Source organism: Carassius auratus, chromosome 34 (genome assembly GCF_003368295.1).
Source record: "Carassius auratus strain Wakin chromosome 34, ASM336829v1, whole genome shotgun sequence".
Lineage (NCBI taxonomy): Eukaryota > Metazoa > Chordata > Actinopteri > Cypriniformes > Cyprinidae > Carassius > Carassius auratus.
The window spans coordinates 19,539,776-19,560,464 of NC_039276.1; the positions used below are offsets into that span (position 1 = coordinate 19,539,776).

Genomic DNA, 20,689 nt, shown 5'->3' on the forward strand with positions numbered 1-20,689 from the left:
TAAACAGCCCTGATCAGCCCATGCAGTATCCACTCTGGTGCTGGAATACACCAGGGAGGGAACACTTTCTGTGGTGACCGTGAGGCGTCCTGGCTGGCAGGGTTTGGCTGGGCAAAATGTGCCTCTGCACTGCCGTGATTAGCCGTGTCGCCACAAATCTGTGTAATCCTGCAGGACATTAGAAGCCCCGGCAGCATATGGAGGCGTAATGCGCTCAGACACTGAGCTGGGCTGATTTAACTGGATTTGAGGCTTTTTCAGGATCTGATTCTTGGACTGTGGGCGCCAATCAGCCCTTCTTGTACAGAACAGCTCAGGATGTTTTTTCTAGTTCTCTTGTAGAGATGTCTGAACTGATTGCAGCATCTGTTTCGGGAAATGATGGAGTGTATATTTTAAGTTCGTAGGAATGAAGGTGGCCACAATAATGTGCTGAAGTGTACATTATGGAGGAGGAAGCCAGCCAGCCAATCAATCAGCCATTTAATTCCCCTTCTGGAAATGACCAGATGAACATTGCTAACTTGATTAGACCTGCAATGCAATTTAATAGAGGAAATCAACAAAGAACTGTCGGCCATTAGTTTATTGGACCTCTCCCACGATACTGGCGAGGACAAAAACAGCACCCATGGGGTTTAGAGGTTGAGTTAGCCAAAATATTCCAGTTTTTAGAAGAAATTAATAGATAATATAAAATCATTTGTCTCATGATGGATAAAAAAAAAAGAATACAGCCATTGTTTCCATACTTTAGAAAGGCTTCTAGAGTAATGGATGCTTACAGAGATTAGAAATGTACATTTGTTAATTTTTTTGGTTGATTTTTTAAGTAACTTTATAGACCTAAACTTTAAAATAATAATGCGTATGTGATTACCAAAGTCACTTAATTAGTGACATTAAAGACACTAGAAAATATGTTCATTTAAAATGTTAAAATTGGGAATGTACAAGCAAAAATATACCTAAAAAATATTCCAAAATGGAATTGTGTGAATATAAATTACAAAACTTTGGGGTCTTTAAGATTTAAAATATATATATATATAAATATCTGCAAGGACACATTAAACTGATCAAAAGTGACAGTAAAGACATTTATTTATTCAATTTATACATTTCAAATAAATGCTGGAACTTTCTAGTCATCAAGAATCCTGAAAAAAAAAAAAAAAACATCACAATTTTCACAAAAATATTAAGTAGCACAACTGATTTCAACACTAATAATAATAATAAAAAAAACTGTCTTAAGCATTGAGTCAGTATAGACTGAATTCTGAAAGATCATATGACTCTGAAGACTGGAGCAATGATGCTGAAAATTCAGCTTTGCATCACAGGAATAAATCACATGATAAAATATATTGCAATAGACAATTGTTATTTTAAATTGTAATAATATTTTACAGTTTCTCTGTACTTTTGATTAAGTTGTTCGGCCTTGGTTAGACTTTTTAGAAAAAGTTGCTAGGAAAATTATAATAGAGCCTGAGTCAATCCATCAGAATGACAGGTAATGATTATTTGTACAGTGCTTTTCCTTTCCCATGGCCCTGTTATTTAATTAAAGAAAGTTAGAGTTAGAGAAAGAGTTAGTTATAAGTATTTGGGTTTTCGAGTGCTTCTTCAGTGTTTCCCTCAGTTGATCACTGTATATTGTGCAGTTTAATTTTAACTTGATTTAAGAAGCATTTTCCAGACGTCTTTTATCACCTCATATTTCTTCTGCGGGAAATGAAAATCAGCAACTCAAGGTTACTGCTGGCCAGACTCATAACCAATTTTCTCATTACTCACTTGCAGTGTGTAAATTCAAGGCCCACAAAAGATGCGCAGTCAGGGCCACCAACAACTGCAAATGGACAACGTTGGCCTCTATCGGGAAAGACATCATTGAGGACGAGGATGGGGTGAGTCTCATAAAGCTAATGCATAACCTTTGATTAAATAGCAAAAGTTTGGTCTATGCATCTGCTGGTGTACATTTTTATTATATTCTGTTCCTGTAGATTGCGATGCCACACCAGTGGCTGGAAGGCAACCTGCCTGTCAGTGCTAAGTGCGCAGTTTGCGACAAAACCTGTGGCAGCGTGTTGCGCTTGCAGGACTGGCGTTGTTTGTGGTGCAAAGCCATGGTATGAACTACATATCCCAGAATCCCTTATGACTAATGAGTTCAAAGAGCTTGTGAACTCTAAAAGCTGTCTGTGCTTGGACAGGTGCACACGGCATGCATGGATCTCTACCCTCGCAAATGTCCCCTCGGCCAGTGCAAAGTGTCCATCATCCCCCCTACCGCCCTCAACAGCATCGACTCAGACGGTAAGATTTTTCCTTTCACGAGAGTGACTTCAAGACGGATTATTCTAGTCAGAGATTATACACATTAAATATTGATGATTATTCATTTATTTATTAATATTGATAATAGTATTTTGACCAGACCTATGCTGTATTTAGATAAGAACATGGTCATATTATTTATACATTCTTTATTTTTCAAATTAATTTATGTTTATTATTATTAATAGACGTATTATATAAGCAATTAATATTTTGTGCAAACTAATAATTTAATTTATTAATTTAAATGCTGTATTTGAGTGAGAATAATTAAATTGGCTATTGTATTTATTCTTTTTTTTATCTTTTTAAATATTATTATTATTATTATAATAATATAGCCTTGAGTTTGGGAAAGGTGTTTATAAATAACACATTTTTTTGGTATTGGGTGAAGTTTTTGGGTTATCAAAGTTTAGTGTGTTTTCATAGTACAAGAAACACTTTAATTTAAAAATGTCAAGGTCACTAAGAATGTGTGATTGCATGATTGCGTGCTTATGCACGATCCCACTCTGGATATAATGTATGATTATGTATTGGGGTGTGTGTGTGTGTGAAGTGGTGGGAGGAGCTCAGGTGGAGGGCTGCTGTAGATGGAGCTCATTAGCTTTACTAATTCACAAGCTGCATGAAGAGCAATATCTTTTTTATCATACCTCTGACCTCCTCTACACTGATCATACAGGATGTGTTTTCTCTTCTCTTGATAGACACTCTGTGCCCATGTTCCTCTGTTTTTCTTTCCCATCTCTCCTGTATATGTCAGGGTGGTGTGGAAAGTCACTTTCCCTTAGAGCATCTTGTTCCGTTTCCTTACGCATGTAAACATAACAGCCTCTGGTGGACCATGTGCTTGGAAAATGGAAGAGGAGAGCAAACAAGAGCACTCTTCCATGCCCGGCTCTCTCTTTCTCCATCCCTTTCTGCGTTATTAACCTGCCGCTGGGGATTCATACCTTGCTTGTTTGCTCAGTCAGCCTGTGGTGGAGCATATGCCACTGATTTCCAGGAAATTGCACATTGCCTTTTATTGACAGCTGTGTGAATGCTATTTAGAGCCGCTTCATTCTCAACAATAGGTGTAAAAATAGCTCAATGGCTGTGACCCATTTTAATTTTTAAATCAAATTACATTCATTTAATTTAGAAATTACATTTTAAGTTGCAATCACATCATTGCAATTAGATCTCAAGCTGCCATAAGTTATCACATTTTAATTCACCTATATATAAATATTGTATATTAGTAGTTTATGTGCATTTGCATTTTTTTTGTAATCTATTCCACTCTATTCTACTTAGTTAATCTTTAATGACACAGAGAAATCACTTTCAGACCTTTTTTTTTTTTAGCTTATGAACGATAAAACCATCAACAGCCAATCAGAATCCATCCACCTTTAAAGAGTTTAAGCATTTCAAGTAGTAGATGACAAACTCCAGTGTGCTGTTTAAAATGAACAAAACGTTATTGTGTGTTGGTGTGGACGATAATATAGTCATCTCTATAGTTATTGTTCTTGGTGTCAATCGGTTTTAAGTAATTAGTAACTTTCATCGGTCCCACTTTATATTAGGTGGCCTTAACTACTATGTACTTACATAAAAAAATAAGTACAATGTACTTATTGTTTTCTTATTGTATTGTAAAACACTTTTGCTGCTATTGAGGTGGGATGGGGGTAAGGTTCGGGAGAGGGTTGGAGGTATGGGTAAGTTTAAGGGTGGGTTAAGGTGTAAAGTATGGGTCAACAGTGTAATTATAAATGTAATTACAGAAATTAAATACAGATGTAATTACATGTCTTTTTTATATAAGTACAATGTAAAAACATGTATGTACACAATAAGTACATTGTACTAAATTATTAATTAAAATGTAAGTACATAGTAGTTAAGGCCACTTAATATAAAGTGGGTCCCTTTCATCTGGCCATGTGTGAAGTCAAACCTTGTGAGTGCTGAGGACGTCTGCTATTGGTCAGAACCTCAAAGCTCCTGCCGCTTTAATTTGTGGAGCACATATCGGATATAGAGATTAGTTGGGGCTAGACAGAAATGTAATGAAAATCAATAGCTGTGAAGTTTCGCCTGATATATTTTTGGTTCTTGTTAATTGGCTGTTTTAAAACGGACAAATAGAATAGATGAGGCATGGACGGATTGAACCCTGTTAAGCTGCGAGGGCTGCAGAAAGCATGAGAATGTGATGGGAAAGTAGAAGGGTCCCTCACGTGTAAGGAATCTCCCGCCTCAATGCTAGATGGCGAGGAGAGCTGCATCTTCATTCGCTCAGGGCTGCCTTTGGCACGTGCTCAGGCTTCGTGACTCAATTTGCCTCAGCCTGCCTCCGGGAGAGATAGCCCGAGATCGAGGGAAAGAGGAGGTGGGGCTTCTATTAGACCTAAAGGGGTCCACTGACAGACGTCCACCCACGTGTCTGTATCCACTTGCAGCCATGCAGAGAACATGCAAATGGTTTATGAATACTCATGCATGCTAAGAGCCGTGTATGCAAACATGATGCAATACACATAGAAGCATACAGGTATCCAGAATGAATGCACTGTGTGCACCTGCAAACAGTTCCTCCCAAATGTCTGCACCAGAGAGACAGTAATGTGCATGCATGTGTCCGCCTCGACTGCGAGCACATTTGACAGCTCCTCACTCAGCCTCAAATCACAGTGCCGGATTATTTACACACTATAGGACACATCATTTTCCACTAAAGCACACTAGGCTGATGGTTTGCTTTTCCTTGTGCTGCAGCACAAAACACTTTCCTCATCTTTCTTGGTGATTCATCCTTGTCCAGGCATGAAGAATACTGTTCCTAAGCAACATGGAGTCGACAAAAACCTCAGCATTATCTTTTTTTAGCAAGCAAGTTCTGACATTTAGTTCTTGTAGTTTAATTGGTAAGCATGGTGTTGAGGTAATGATGCAATAGTAATACATTTGCTTTAATTTTTTTCAGTAAGTGAAATCAATAGTAATGCATCAGAATTGACCTTAACATTGATATCAAATTTAAAGTTAACCTAAGATTTTTTTTTTTTTTTATTAAGCTGAAAACCAAAATAGAAAATAAAGTCTTGGTAATTAAATTTGCCTAACTATGTAATTTAACTGTTAAGGGTGTTGTGTTCTCAGGTGAGAATAACCTAAACTAGTCTAAATAAAGTTCTAATGCAACGACTCTCCTTTCAATATTTCGAACAAATTTTACACAGATAAAAAACTGGAAAAGTGCTAATAAAGCATCAATTTGTTGGTCATTGCTTTCGGCACTCCAAAGCTATATGGCTGAAATATATTTTATTTTTTTGCCATGAATTTTAGTGCGTCACTAGAAATCAATTCTACAATAAATTGGGTTTTACATATGAATCAGTGACAGTTAGCGTTAGCATGTTGCTAAGATAACAATGTAATAAACTTAATTTAGAAAACATTGGGGTGAATATTGGGTGAAATAGTCAATTGTTTATTATTACTATTTTATTGATACTTTTCAGTAAAGAATAAATTAAGCTTACTTATAACCAAAATTTAGCTCACTTTCATCCACCATCCTGGATCACAGACTGCACTGCATTCTGGGTGGTTTTTTTTTGTGTTTTTTTTTTTTTGGTGCTGTCCTTGAATTTTGGAGCTGAAAAGTTTCTGTTTTTCTATTTGTTCTTTTCCTGTGACAGGTTTCTGGAAGGCCACCTGTCCCCCATCATGTGCAAGTCCACTCCTCGTGTTTGTCAACTCAAAAAGCGGAGACAACCAAGGGGTAAAATTCCTGCGTCGCTTCAAACAGCTGCTCAATCCTGCTCAGGTCTTTGACCTGGTCAACGGTGGACCTCATTTAGGGTAAGACCAGCATGCCAAAACTATGTTACTATGTTGATGTATGATGCTTTATAAATCAGCATACAAGTTTTCAGGACCCATAACTATTATTATTAACATTTTCTCCATTTTTAATCACTTTTTTTTGTCATTTTAATTGTTCTTTCCTCTCTTTTAGCCTTCGCTTGTTCCAAAAGTTCGATAACTTCCGAATCCTGGTGTGCGGTGGAGATGGAAGCGTTGGTTGGGTCCTGTCTGAAATTGATAAACTAAATCTTCACAAACAGGTGAACAGCACTTCAACATATCCTTTTGATTGAAAGTAAACTTGCCGCTGTATGGTTAGGACTTGGCACGAGAGTATCAGAGCAGATGTTTAGGAGGATTTCTTAATGAAGTGAACCGGTGATCTGACTCGTCTCTTGTTGGCAGTGCCAGCTGGGTGTTCTGCCGCTGGGCACCGGGAATGACCTGGCACGGGTGCTCGGCTGGGGGCCGTCCTGTGATGATGACACTCAACTCCCTCAGACACTGGAGAAGCTGGAGAGAGCCAGCACCAAGATGCTGGACAGGTACAGAGCATACTCTAGCATGACCACAACTAAGTGTAGCTTATAATATCTGTGTCGTTGGCTACATCTACAGCTGCTGTTTACAGGTGGAGTATAATGACGTATGAGATTAAAATACCTCCCAAACACAGCTGCCCCACCACACCGGAGGAGACAGAGGACGGCCAGGTACCGGCTACACATCAGCGCCAATGCATACATCTACATCAACACCAATAAAAGAGTTGTTGACATGTCACAGTGTGACATGCTATACTTTATCTAAGACTAGGTGACACAAAAACACAACAAAGACAATAAAAGACAACTCATCTTTCAGCTGTTTCCCTCACTGCGCTCTAAAGAAAACATTTGGCGCACCCATTGTAGTGCGCTTCACAAGCAAATGGCTCTTATGAACTGTTTAAACTATTTAATTAATTGTTCAAAATAGTCACAAATTAGTCTCAATCTTAAACGTTCTTTCTACGAGCCGTTATTTTTAATCGTGTCCGAGTCTAAATAAATATGTTGAGACTGTTACTATTATTTGTAGGGTGACCATATGTGACCCTGGAGCACAAAACCAGCCTGAAGTCACTGGGGTATATTTGTATACATTGTTTGGGTCCAAATTATCAATTTGTCTTTTATGCCAAAAATCATTAGGACATAAAGATCATGTTCCATGAAAATATTTTGTACATTTCTTACTGTAAATATATCAAAACTTAATTTTGATTAGTAACATGCATTGCTGAGAACTTTTTTTTTCCAGAACATGTCCTCGCTGGGATTATAAAATTGCCTGAGATGTCCTGGTTTTGGCTTTGTTTTCCTATTGATGTCTTCTCTTCAGTCATCATACATTGTATGTGTGCATATTTGCATTGCTTTGACTGTTTTCTGCAGATCTTGCACGCCACGATTGGTCGATTGTGTACAAGGCCTGGACGCTATTGGTTAAACTTCTTTTCATTCATTACCTTTAGCAGGTATGAAAACAAAAGAAAAACAAAGCCAAAATACCACACATTGTAGGCAATCACAAAATCCTGCCCAGGCCAGGGCATGTCCAGGAAAAAAGAGGGCATGTGGTGTACTGGACTGCTCATTTATATAATGATTTGCTACACACGAGATATACCTGGTTTTAGTTACAGATATCTGCTTACGAGGATTCAGTGGCTGCTCATCTCACGAAGATCCTGAACTCAGATCAGCACTCGGTGGTCATATCTTCATCAAAGTGAGTCCTCTCACAACATACACTTCATATTCCACCACTAACAAACAGAATCACAGATAAAGACAGTTTCCTCTGGTCTCCTCCAGGGTATTGTGTGAGACGGTGAAAGAATTTGTGGCCAAAGTTGGGAAGTGTTATGAGAGAAGCGGTGAGAGTATGGAGGAGGCTGATGCGCTTGCTCTCAAAGTGAGTCTGTGATGCTTCTCCTCATGACAGCTCTTTCAGTCTTTACTCAACACGTGTGAAAACACAGTATAAACCTGTTTATCAATGCATCCCCCTTTCCTTTGTTCTCTGTCTACAGTGTGTGATTCTGAACGAGAAGCTGGACTCCCTCCTGCAGACGCTGAATTTGGAGGCGCAGGCCATGACGCCCTCAGCCCTCACCACGCCACCCATCGTGGAGGAGGAGGTGGAGGAGGAGGAGGAGCTGGAGGAAGAGGAGGATCTGAGTGAAGAGTCTATAACGGAGCTGAAGGAGAACGAGACCGAGAAAGGCTCTGCTCATAAGCTCTTCAGACCCCGCGAGCAGCTCGTGCTGAGAGCCAACAGCCTGAAGAAAGCTCTCAGACAGATCATCGAGCAGGCAGAGAGAAGTACGAGGGTCCAGCATGTCTTTTAAATAGAAAAAAAATATTTTTATTTATATATATGTGCTGCTTGCAGAATGCTGCTCTGGATTTAAGCATCTCTTAAATGACTAATCACAAAACTTAAATCAATTATATTTAAATGGATTAGTCACATGAGACCTGAGGGTTCTTCTTGATCTTCAGGGATTTCAGTTTGTTTTAAATAGGCGATCAACATGTGTGTCAATATATCAATAGGTTTTAATTAATGAATAGGTTTCAATATGAAATATTGTCTAAATGCACTGAACACAATTATAAACGCAACACTTTTGTTTTTATCCCCATTTTTAATGAGCTGAACTCATAGATCTAAGACTTTTTCTGTGTACACAAAAGGCCTATTTCTCTCAAATATTGTTCACAAATCTGTCTAAATCTGTGTTCGTGAGCACTTCTCCTTCGCTGAGTTGATCCGTCCACCTCACAGGTGTAATCATATCAAGATGCTGATTAGAAAGCATGATTATTGCACAGGTGTGTCTTAGGCTGGCTATAATAACAGGCAATACAATGTTATGAAAATCTTAAATACAAAATAAAAAAATAAAATAAAAAAAAGATAATAATAATTAGTATTTGCTGTGTAGATTGTAAAATGTTTCAGATATAGCATTTTAATTTTAAAATATAAATGTTTTCAAATAATTTGAACTAAATGAACACAAACATAAGTGATACTGGGCCATGTTCATTTATTTTAATAAAACATAACAATATAGAGTAATAAACAGCAATATTTACTTAAAAAAAGAAGAAAAAAGAAAGATGACATTTCTTAGTGATGATGCAAACAAATCAGTTTTAAATTGATTTATTTCAACGGAAGAGGGATTCATGCTTGCTGCCTTTCTGCCACAGAGGTTTAAAGTCAGTGTGAAATGATGTAAGAGTAATTCTGGATATCACCCGAACAATTAATTTTTTTTCTGAGCTGAAGCAATTCTCGAAGACAAGGAAGAATTGTGATGACATGCCATTTGGGAAACTAAAAAAAAAAAGCACATTCAAAAAAATAGAATTCTCACAATTTTGTGTAATTTTACACCTCCATTAAAAACATGAATATTGATATATTATTAAAATATTATGCAATGCTCGTGGTGAAGAAGTGCATGAATCCGGAGGTTGTGTTTGTGTCTGTGCTGTAGTGGTGGATGAGCAGAACGCTCACACGGACGAGCAGGAGCTGCAGTCTCCCTCTGACTTCAGGAAGGACAGCGAGGAGGAAAACCGAGACAGTGAGAAGGACGAGGACACTAAAGAACTGGAAGCTCTGCCCTGTGAGTTCACACTGCTCAAACTTTGTGGATGTTAACAGCTTCCTATGAGACACAAAGTGTTCTTGCTTACCGGCCTTAAAAGCTGACTCTTCCATTGGGCTGCATTCAAGTGTCAGGATGTTTTTCTTTGTCTCACCGGAGCTGTTTGTGCATGAAAAGGCTTTTTAAAGTCTATTCTTTATAAAGACTTGAACAATTTTTTTTGTATGCTTGAAATACTCATATGATTTATTACAGTTGCCAAAATGACGATTGTACAGTATGGGAGAAGTCTAAATTAAGTACAGCTTCTTCACCACAATGCAATCCACATTATTATGATAGTCGAGATTTACATTTCGTTTCAGACTCCTAATGTAATCAAGCTGCAACAAGTGAACTTTTTAACATAAAATGTGATTCATCGAACGAACCGAACGCCACTTACAGTATGTGCAACATGATGAGATCATGTGACTATTTGAAAGATTTGTGGCAGAATAACGCAGTACTAACATGCAAAACCAGTAGGCTGTATGCAGTACATTCTGGACTTTATTGTAATATATTGTAGAAATCCATTTTGAAGTCAAGTCAAGTTATTATATATTTATTATATTGTTATTTTATTTATTATATATTCCTTTATTATATAGCGCTTTAAACAAAAACAATTATTATTTAGGAAAACAGTGTGTCAATAATGCAAAATGAGAGTTCAAGGCAGTTCATCATTGAATTCAGTGATGTCATTATTTCAGTTTAGTTTAAATAGTATCTGTGCAATCATAACTGAACATAACTGTACCTTTTCAGCATATTAACTAATAGCACTTTATTTAGGATGGATAATGTGTGAACTGCGATTCAGACCTTGTTCGGTTTGTGCCTGAAAGGGTTAGTGCTGCCCTCTAGTGACAAACTCATTATAGTAAATTATTTCCGTTTAATGTCACGTTAAAAAATATTTTTTAACTAACAGCAGCAAAAAAAAAAAAAAAAAAAAATAATAATAATATATATATATATATATATATATATATATATATATATATATATATATATATATATATATATATATATATATATATATGGGTTTGTTTTATGAATAAATAAATACTCATATTGTTTTGTACATTATCATCATCATTATTATTAGGGGTGTTTTTTATAATAAAAATGCACTAACAAATTATTATCATTAGAATTAGAATTACTCTTAGTTTTTTTTTTACATGTTACTTGTAGTTTGAAAGATATCTGCAACATTTTATTATTATTATTATTATTATTATTATTATTATTATTATTATTATTATTATTATTATTATATGCGTTTATTGTATTTCTATAAATAAAGGCCTTTAGACTCAGTAAATCACTTTACTCTTATAGTTATAGTTGTTTTCATAAAGCCAGAGTGTTCTACACGGGAAGACAAGCTTTTGCAAAGTTTTGCAAAATTGCGCAATAACACAATCGTTTTCCTTCAGAAGGTTTGGGATTTCCTTACGCCTTGCAGACTGTAAGTGTTTATAGCTGCATATGTATTTGTAGGTTTCCCAGAGGATCTCTGTGCTATATTTCTATCTACCGAGAACATATTTCTGTTTGCTGGACAGTGGCTCTTCCTGTTGACATAGAGGCCTGCTGCCTGCTCATGTTTCAGTGGGGCACGAGAGACTTTATTCCCTGAGCTGTATCAGTCTCTTCAGGGGCTCCGTCTCTCCTCCGCTGTTAAGTGCTCTTAATGTGTTTTGGTTTGTTTTTGTGGGTTACATTCTGCTGAATATCTCTTTTACGTGGCTTTTTCACTTTTTGTTGAGAGCCAGTGACCAAAATGCACGGGTTATTCTTACGTGCTGGAAAAAACTGAGCATTTACAAATCAAAACAGCATTCGACTGTGCTGTGTAATGGGTCCTTGGGTGGATATTGCTGTGACGGATGAGTGTTCTGTACACGTGAGCTCATGTTTTGTTCTGTGTTTGTGTGTTGGCAGTGGCTAAGTCACTGTGTTTGCCGCCAGAGAGGCGTTTGAGTCGCAGCACACAGTCCTGTGGCTCCTTCTCCATCACTCCCTTCACCACGAGCAAGGAGAACCTGCCCGTCCTCAACACACGCATCATCTGTCCCGGTACGACCACATGTTTACCCTGCTGCTGCTGACCGGAAAACTTAAAGCGATAGTTCAACCAACAGTTAAAATCCTGTCATCATTTATCCACCCTCATGCTGTTTCAAACCAGTATGACTTTCGTTTTTCTACGAAATATTAAAGCAGATGATAGGAAAAATGTCTGAGCTGCTCTTTTACATACAGTGAAAGCGAATGGTGACTCTTGGCTGACTAACTTTTAAAAGGATCATTAAGGTTACATAACTGTAGTCCAAAAGTCTGCAGAATTATTATTATTTTTTATTTATTAAATGTGCACTTCATATAGTGCACTTCAAATTTTAAGCAGAATTTTAAAAAAACTGTACTTGCAGATTATACAATATTAATAAAATAAAAGCACACTCAAGTTGACTTGTTTTAAGTTTTGTGTCTTAACACACTTAAGTGCACTTTGTAATCATGTAAAATTAATAATGTACTTTGTACTACATTTTAAATTGATTGATTTGAATAATCGTTGTTCTGCTTTAAAGAAGTTATTTTGATTTGTTGTGCAACATACTAAAGTACATAGAAATGTACATTAAGTATGCTTTAATTTACCATTCAGCAGTACACTATAATATTTCAAAAGCAGAAGAAATAATTATGAAATTACCTATGAAGAGCACCCAACCTTCAGTCTAAAGTGAAGTTCTGCTAATTGCATTCAATAGAAATTTTAACTATAATACATTTTCATTTAATTGCAATTAACATGTACTTAAGTGTCCAAACATTCAGTTCACACTTAAGTATATTGTTCTTGAGCATAGCAAACCATAATAAGTGCTCTTTTTGAAATTAGAAGCATTGTGTGAGGCTTTTTATTTGCTACTAATGGTGCAGCATAATAATCCTAAATTTTAGTTGGGTTTCTCACACAAAGCTATCATACGACCTCAGGACACTTGGAGGTAACACTTTATAATAACTGCATGCTATTAATCATTAGTTAAGCATTAGGAAACAGTTAATTCATCATTTATAAAGCATTAATAGACATTTATACGCAGTTTATAAATACAGATATAAAGGCTTTATACCTGATTTAAAAGCATATCTATAATGTATTTAATAATTGTTTTTTCATACTTTATTAATGATCAATTTATCATTTCTAAATTAAGTATAGCATTATTTACACACCAGTTATTAAGGAGTTGTCAGTGGTTCATAAGATCACTTAGAAATTGTAAGTAAATGATTAATAAACTATTTAAATGTGCATTCATACATCTTTTTATTCAGACATATAGTAATAGTTACTTATAGTGTTAATAAATGGTTTGTTAACATGTATTTCTACTGTAATTCAGGGTTAATTCAGGTAGTTATAAAACATATGTAGTTGTTAGTTAACTATTTTTGTGAGCTCATCTAAAGTGAGTTTATTTATGCCTTGTAAAGCTTTTATAAATGAGATTTAAAGGCAGTTAATATTTCTATGTGCTGTATCACTGTGTTGTGTTTGTTTCTGTTTTTTGTTTAGAAGATAACTGAGCCTTTAAATATCCTTTATAAATGCTTTACAAGGCGTAACTAGTCCTCACTTTAGATGAGCTCACATAAATAGTTAACTGACCACTACTAAATGCTTTATAACTACCTGAATTTACTAAATTTCTTGTGATCTTATGAATCACTGGCAACTCCTAAATAACTGGTTTGTAAAAAATGCTATACTTCATTGAGAAATGATAAATTGATCATGAATTAAGTATGAAATTACACATTATAGATATGCTTTTAAATCAAGAATAAAGCATTTATATCTGTATTCATAAACTGATTATTACTGTCTATTAATGCTTTATAAATTATGAATTATCTGTTTACTAATGCTTAATTAATGATTAATAGTGTGCAGTTATTATAAAGTGTTACCCACTTGGAATATAGTGCACAAGTCATAAGGATCATATTTACGACACGTTTATAGTGCTTATTCTGAGCTTCTGGCACCTTTCAGCATTTACTATGGTTTGCTGATCTGCGATCTCTCAGTCATCTTCTGGTTGGTCTTCAGGTCTGCGGGCAGGTCTCGCTGCATCTATAGCTGGAAGCTCCATAATCAGTAAGATGCTGCTTGCCAACATTGATCCCTTTGGAGCCACACCCTTCATAGATCCTGACCTGGACTCACTGTAAGAGCTTCCGTTTCCTTTTTCCTGTTTATCTTAAAAGTACTCGTGAAACTTACGTGGGCCATTTCTCCCACAGAGAGGGCTACTTGGAGAAGTGTGTGATGAACAACTACTTTGGCATTGGGTTAGATGCAAAGATCTCACTGGAGTTCAACAACAAACGTGAGGAGCACCCGGAGAAATGCAGGTCGTTCAGGAATAAAAAATATACTTGATTTACCAAAACACCACTGAAAAATACTCAACGCTTGGTTAACACTTTAGATCAGGAAACACTATTTACTGTAATCTAGTTGCTCATTAGCATGCATATTACTAGTTAGTATTAGTATTTTTAAAGCACATATTAATGCTTTATTCTGTATGACCATATTCTAGATCCCTAAATCAAATCAAATTAGGAGTTTATCGAGAAAACTCTTAGTTAATAGTGAATATGTGTTCCCAAATCTGAAGTTTCACCAATGGTTGACTAGTATTTCTCTGACTGTCCAGAAGTCGCACTAAAAACATGATGTGGTATGGCGTTCTGGGGACGAAAGAGCTTCTGCAGCGGACCTACAAGAACTTGGAGCAGAAGGTTCAGCTGGAGGTGAGCTGAATTGAAGTTTTCCACTATCATACATTACAGGCCATGGAAAAAAAAACAATAATAGATAGTAACCAGCTGATACTGTGTTTGTGGAAGGTGCCAAATGTTGTCAGGCCTGAACAACCAATGTATGCTTATCTACTGCTTCAATGCTGGAACTGAATGGGCTCCTCATGGTTATGTGATTGATTCTGCAGTGTGACGGCCAGTACATCCCACTCCCCAGTCTCCAGGGGATCGCTGTGCTGAACATCCCCAGCTACGCCGGGGGAACCAACTTCTGGGGCGGCACCAAAGAGGATGACGTAAGTCATGCTGCCGGAGGTCATAAGGCTTTGTTCTCATCAAACAGCATTTCCCGCCTGACTCTGAGCTGTTAAGAGTTGAAATATGTAGAGTTGTTTAATTAAGAGGAAGAGCAGGCCCTGTTGACTCGTGTTGTTTAACATGCAGCTGGGTCCGGACAAAACCTTTTGAACCCAGAGTGACTCGGGTATTTGTTCAAAACAAGTGGCCTTTTGGCAGCTGGGTTGTTTTAGCTCACAGGGCCTCCTTCAGTAAGAGGTTACCTCCAGAGTGCTACAAGTACTGCTTAAAGAAGGGCAGAGTGCAGAACGCTTTGATGCCTGTGATCTTGAACAGGACGTTTGAGGATTTTTATGTATTTTTTTTTTTTTTTTTTTGTAGAAATGGAAAACTGTTTAACCCTATAAAGCCAGACATATGAAATAATAGTATATATATATATATATATATATATATATATATATATATATATATATATATATATATATATATATATATATATATATATATATATATTAGGGCTGCACGATATTGGGAAAAAATGACATTGCGATATTTTATTTTTCTGTGATATATATTGCGATATGAAATCTAATCAAATTTTTTCTTAGAAACAAAAATGGGGTGAGCACACTTACATTCTCATTTTAAATGATTTAAAACATAGACGGTAAGCGTGCGGCCGGGGTAGTTTTTATTTTGGAGGCAAAGCATATAATAGAGGGCAATACTGTGATACATATAAACATTCTTTAAAAGCCTGATGTATCATAGCCTGTTCGATACTCACATTTTAACATGATTTTTAAAAAAAAATGATATATGGATAATCAAGTGAAGTTGCTTCAGTTGAGTCAGAATTCATCTTTAAAAAATACTTATAATATAAATATTATTCTTATTATAAAAATCAGTAAAAAGAATTTGACAGCAAAACACACATGTACGTACAACTATAATACGACTATTATACTATGATTTTACGACTAAATTAAAATGCATTTTACTTGCTTAAAAAATATAAACTATCAATCAGATGACAGAAAGCACGAAGTTGATTGTGTACAAGAGGCAAAATTTTAATCGTGTTAATAAGAGGTTTTAGAAATGTGTGTATCAAATATGCTTTATAGGGTTAATAGGTATTGAATCTTGAGTGTGAGCCTTTACAGAGCCTCCCTAGTGGTGATTATTATTATTATTTTGTCTTTTCACGCAGATATTTTGCGCCCCTTCATTTGATGACAAAATTTTGGAAGTGGTGGCTGTGTTTGGTAGTATGCAGATGGCTGTGTCGAGGGTGATCAAACTGCAGCATCACCGTATTGCACAGGTTAACACACCTCACACGAATGACACAGACCTGTAAAGCATGTTAATTACGGTGATAGAGTGAGTAACCTCTCCTCACCCCTCCCAGTGTCGCACGGTGAAGATCACCATCCTGGGAGATGAAGGAGTGCCGGTCCAGGTGGATGGAGAAGCCTGGATTCAACCTCCTGGAGTCATCAAGATTCAGCACAAGAACCGGGCCCAGATGCTGACAAGAGACAGGGTGAGGGTTTCTGGGAAATTTATTTCCACAATATTACCAGAAAACAGTGGGACAGAACAGTTAAAGCAGTGGTTGGCAAACCCGTCAATCTGGTAAATCTTCATTACTATCGCAGTAGATCACGAAAATGTGTACAAAATACACATTGCATTCACATTTTGTTCTACAAAGTAAATAACACAAATCCATACACAAAACACACATTTTGAAGCAGTTATGTTGGTTTTTGAAAGCGTATGTTTTTCAAGAGTAACTAAATTAGAAAATTTGGGTTGTAAGTGTGTAAAGTTTACATTGTAGAACAAAATGTAAAAGTATCGTCAAGTTCATTAACTGAAGAACCCCATTATAAACGGCGTTGGAAAATCTTGAAGAAACCCGTGGCTAGTTACACTTCTGGATTCTGACAAGCAGCACTGCTTTGTTTACAGCGATAACCAAGGAAACGGTGTATCGCTGCTGTTCCATAAGCGCCACCTGCTGTCAGAGAGTGAATTTGCATTTTTATGCAACCTGTCTGACTTTTTTTTTTTTTTTCGTGTGGATATGTTTTTATGCAGCATAATTTCACAATGATAAGGTCAAACCATTAAGTTTTTGCTTTAAATCTTGAAATTATACAATTGAATTAAAATAAAAAAATACTGCTCATGCTACATGTGTGTAGCGTGTTTGTTTGGATCGTGATTAAAATGCAGTGGTTTCCTCTGATTTCAAATGGCTATAGATATTTTTGTTTAAGGCTTGTTTACTTGTTAAACATCACAAAAGAAAAAATAATAATAAATAAATCAACAAACAGTATCGGAATTGGCTTGTTATAAAAAAATAATTCTGAATCGGCCATAAAAAAATAAGTGCGTTACTAAATAAAATACTAAATAAAAGGCCTCAAATTGAAAGTACGATCTGAGCTGTCTTTTTCTATCAATTCTTCAATAGATCATGTCTTTCATAGAGGCCGATGTCAGGGATCTTGGGCTTAAAAAGGTTGGTGACCACTGAGGAATATTTCATCCAAAGTGGCTTCATTAACACTTACGTTCAAATGTTTGGGATCCGTAAGATTTTGTGATTGTTAATGTTGTTGAAGGAAGTCACTAAAACAGTAATAGTGTGAAATATTAAATGGAAAATCATTATTTCAAAGATTCATAATTGCTGGAAACAGTTATAATATTTTGGTGGAAACTGTAATAAACTTTTCGTGAGTCTCTGATGAATCAAAATTACATTTATTTAAAACAGAAATCTTTATCTTGAAACATCTTACCCTGTCCTTGATGAATAAAAGTATTAATATCTTTAAAAAAAAAAATCTTATTGACCCCAAATGTTTGAACAGTAATGTTTGCATATATGTTTTTGAGTATTTTAGTATATCATATTTGATATAAATAACACCTCAGTTTTATTCAGACACCCAAACAGAAATTTAGATTTTGGTGCAGATGTTGTTATTTATTTATATGGTCAAAACGTAAGTTGAAATTCTGCTTGTAATATAAATCAACAAGATTTTTATAATAGTATAGAAGACTACTTACATAAAATGCATATAAATATCAGTTGCTCTATATCTCCCAATTATCTGTCTCAGTGCAACGGTTTTTAAGTGTCAATGTGTGTATTCTTGATAAACTACACTCACTGTCATTCAAACAAGTCTTTTTCATTTAAGGCATTTGAAAACACGCTGAAGTCTTGGGAGGATAAACTGAAATACGACAAGCCTCCGCTGAGGCCGCACCTGTATCCTCAACACTCTGTGGATCTGGCCACAGAGGAGGAGGCCACAATCATCCAGATGTGCGCTCGAGCCGCAGAAGATCTCATCACCAGGATCTGCGAGGCTGCCGAAAACTACCAACTCCTGGAGCAGGAGCTGGCCCACGCCGTCAACGCCTCCTCACACGCCATCAACAAAACACACCCCAAGTTCCCCGAGGTGAGCAGTGCCAGCCCACCAGAGCCACTGATGTTTTATGAACTTTCATCAGTCTCTTTAGGAGTTGAATAAGATCCAAATAAATTATAACAATAATCACACAATTATAATTTGGGTTAGGTGTAAAAGAGTTCATAGTTCTATACTAATTTTTTTTCCTAAAAGCACATTTAATTGCTTAATCTCAGAGCTCACGATAGTTTTCTATGAAAATCTTTTTTGCATTATCATAAAAAATATGATGGTGTTTAAATAAATAAATGGTGTTTTTACTTCAGAAACCCAATTATTGTGCTCTGTTGTCCTCATAGTTCAAATAAGTCACATAATTATGAGTAAATTCTCACGTCTGATTCATCTGTTCTCCTCAGAGCCTGACAAGAAACACTGCCATTGAGGTGGCCAGCACCGTGAAGGCCCTGCACAATGAGACCGAGTTGCTGTTAGTAGGACGAGTGCCATTGGTGAGTTGATTTAGTGACTTTAAGCTCCTTTGCATTCACCTTTCCAAAGGCAAAAATGTTAATGGTGCTGTAAAGCAGGTCCCCATAAGAAAGAATAATCCCAAATAAGACCTTTTTAACATCTCCACTGTTTCTCTTAAAGGAACGTTCCACTTAAAAAAAAAAAAATGCTCATTTTCCAACTCCCCTAGAGTTAAAAAGTTGAGTTTTACTGTTTTTGAATCCATTCAGCTGATCTCCGGGTCTGGCGGTAGCACTTTTAACTTAGCTTAGCATAGATCATCTGATTAGACCGTTAGCATCTCGCTCAAAAATGACCAAAGAGTTTTATAACCATGGTACGGGAGCAAAGTTCCTTGATTATTACGCCAGAATGAGAGTATAGTTCCTAGCCATATCAGACTAGAAAAACACAACTTTTTTCATTTTCCGTCTGTCTTAGTACACGATGTAACTACAGGAGTGTGAAGTTTCAAATAGCAAAAATATAGAAACTCTTTAGTCATTTTTGAGCAAGATGCTAACAGTCTAATCAGATTCAACGATCTATGCTAAGCTAAGATAAATCTGAGATGCAGAGCAAATGGAGTCTTACATCTGTCTCTTATATTCATATCCATGTTGAAGGCATTTTAGGAGGAGCATCTGATACAAAGCTTATTCTTAAAGGAATAGTTCACCCAGAAATCAAATCAAGCACTCGGCCATCCAAGATGTAGATCTGAGTTTGAGTTTGTTTCTTCAGCAGAACAGATTTGGAGAAATTTAGCATTAGGCTACATCACTTGCTCACCAATGTCACCAGTTAGGCCAACACAAAGCCATGAAATGGAGTGAGATGCCAGCTTGTCTTGTGAGCAGTGATGGCTCTGAGAGAGCTCTCTGTAGTCATTGACTCAGTGTATGAGTTTATTTCTGTAGCAACTGGACCCTCCTCATGAAGAGCTGCTGTCCAGTGTCCTGCAGAGTGTTGAGCTTGAACTGGGCAAGCTGGCTGAGATCGACTGGCTCTACCACATCTTACAGCCCAATGACGAGGAGGTGAGCACATCCTACACAAACTGACAGCAGCAGAAAGAATGTGCCTAGATATATACAGAGAAACCATATTAGTTTGCTAACTACCCAAGCTTGTTCCCTACAGGGATAGTTTCCAAAAATGGACTTTGTGGCATCATTTATTCACCCTCATTTGATTACAATCCTGTGTGACCTTTTTCTCTTCTGTAAAACACATAGGAACATAGTTTTGTCCATACAGTGAAAGATGTTTTTTCTAATATCGTCATTTGTAAAGAAATTCTTGCATACACTACCATAGATATAGGTATAGGTATAGTTAACTGAAACTAAAACCATTAAAAAACTTTTGTTACTTAAATACAATAAACCTTAATAAAATAAAATATATTTTAAATATAAAATATAAAGTCTCCCCTAATGAAACAAAAATATATTGCAGTATATTGGAAAATATCATGTAATATATTAGGCATATATTCTTATATATATTTATTTTTTCCAATATATTGCAATATATTGAAAGCAGCAATCATTTGTATATTTTTCAATATATTATATAATGTATGCATCATCAATATATTATTAAATGTATTCAAATATATAAA

At 36.2% G+C, this 20,689-nt stretch overlaps 1 protein-coding gene across 5 annotated transcripts in view; it reads left to right on the top strand.

Moving 5' to 3' along the window:
- The window catches only part of LOC113053464 (diacylglycerol kinase eta-like), a 75,680-nt gene that overhangs the window by 48,596 nt on the left and 6,395 nt on the right, over positions 1-20,689 (top strand). For all 5 annotated transcript variants that reach the window (XM_026218516.1, XM_026218513.1, XM_026218515.1 and 2 more), the window contains 21 exons: positions 1,810-1,916; positions 2,016-2,141; positions 2,226-2,328; positions 6,054-6,216; positions 6,374-6,482; positions 6,628-6,767; positions 6,854-6,935; positions 7,904-7,995; positions 8,082-8,181; positions 8,300-8,591; positions 9,779-9,910; positions 11,891-12,025; positions 14,079-14,196; positions 14,273-14,383; positions 14,692-14,788; positions 14,986-15,093; positions 16,314-16,427; positions 16,515-16,649; positions 18,331-18,597; positions 18,969-19,061; positions 19,983-20,102. In XM_026218516.1, the coding sequence (XP_026074301.1) occupies positions 1,810-1,916; positions 2,016-2,141; positions 2,226-2,328; positions 6,054-6,216; positions 6,374-6,482; positions 6,628-6,767; positions 6,854-6,935; positions 7,904-7,995; positions 8,082-8,181; positions 8,300-8,591; positions 9,779-9,910; positions 11,891-12,025; positions 14,079-14,196; positions 14,273-14,383; positions 14,692-14,788; positions 14,986-15,093; positions 16,314-16,427; positions 16,515-16,649; positions 18,331-18,597; positions 18,969-19,061; positions 19,983-20,102 (2,744 nt within the window). The remainder of the gene's footprint in view (positions 1-1,809; positions 1,917-2,015; positions 2,142-2,225; positions 2,329-6,053; positions 6,217-6,373; positions 6,483-6,627; positions 6,768-6,853; positions 6,936-7,903; positions 7,996-8,081; positions 8,182-8,299; positions 8,592-9,778; positions 9,911-11,890; positions 12,026-14,078; positions 14,197-14,272; positions 14,384-14,691; positions 14,789-14,985; positions 15,094-16,313; positions 16,428-16,514; positions 16,650-18,330; positions 18,598-18,968; positions 19,062-19,982; positions 20,103-20,689) is intronic.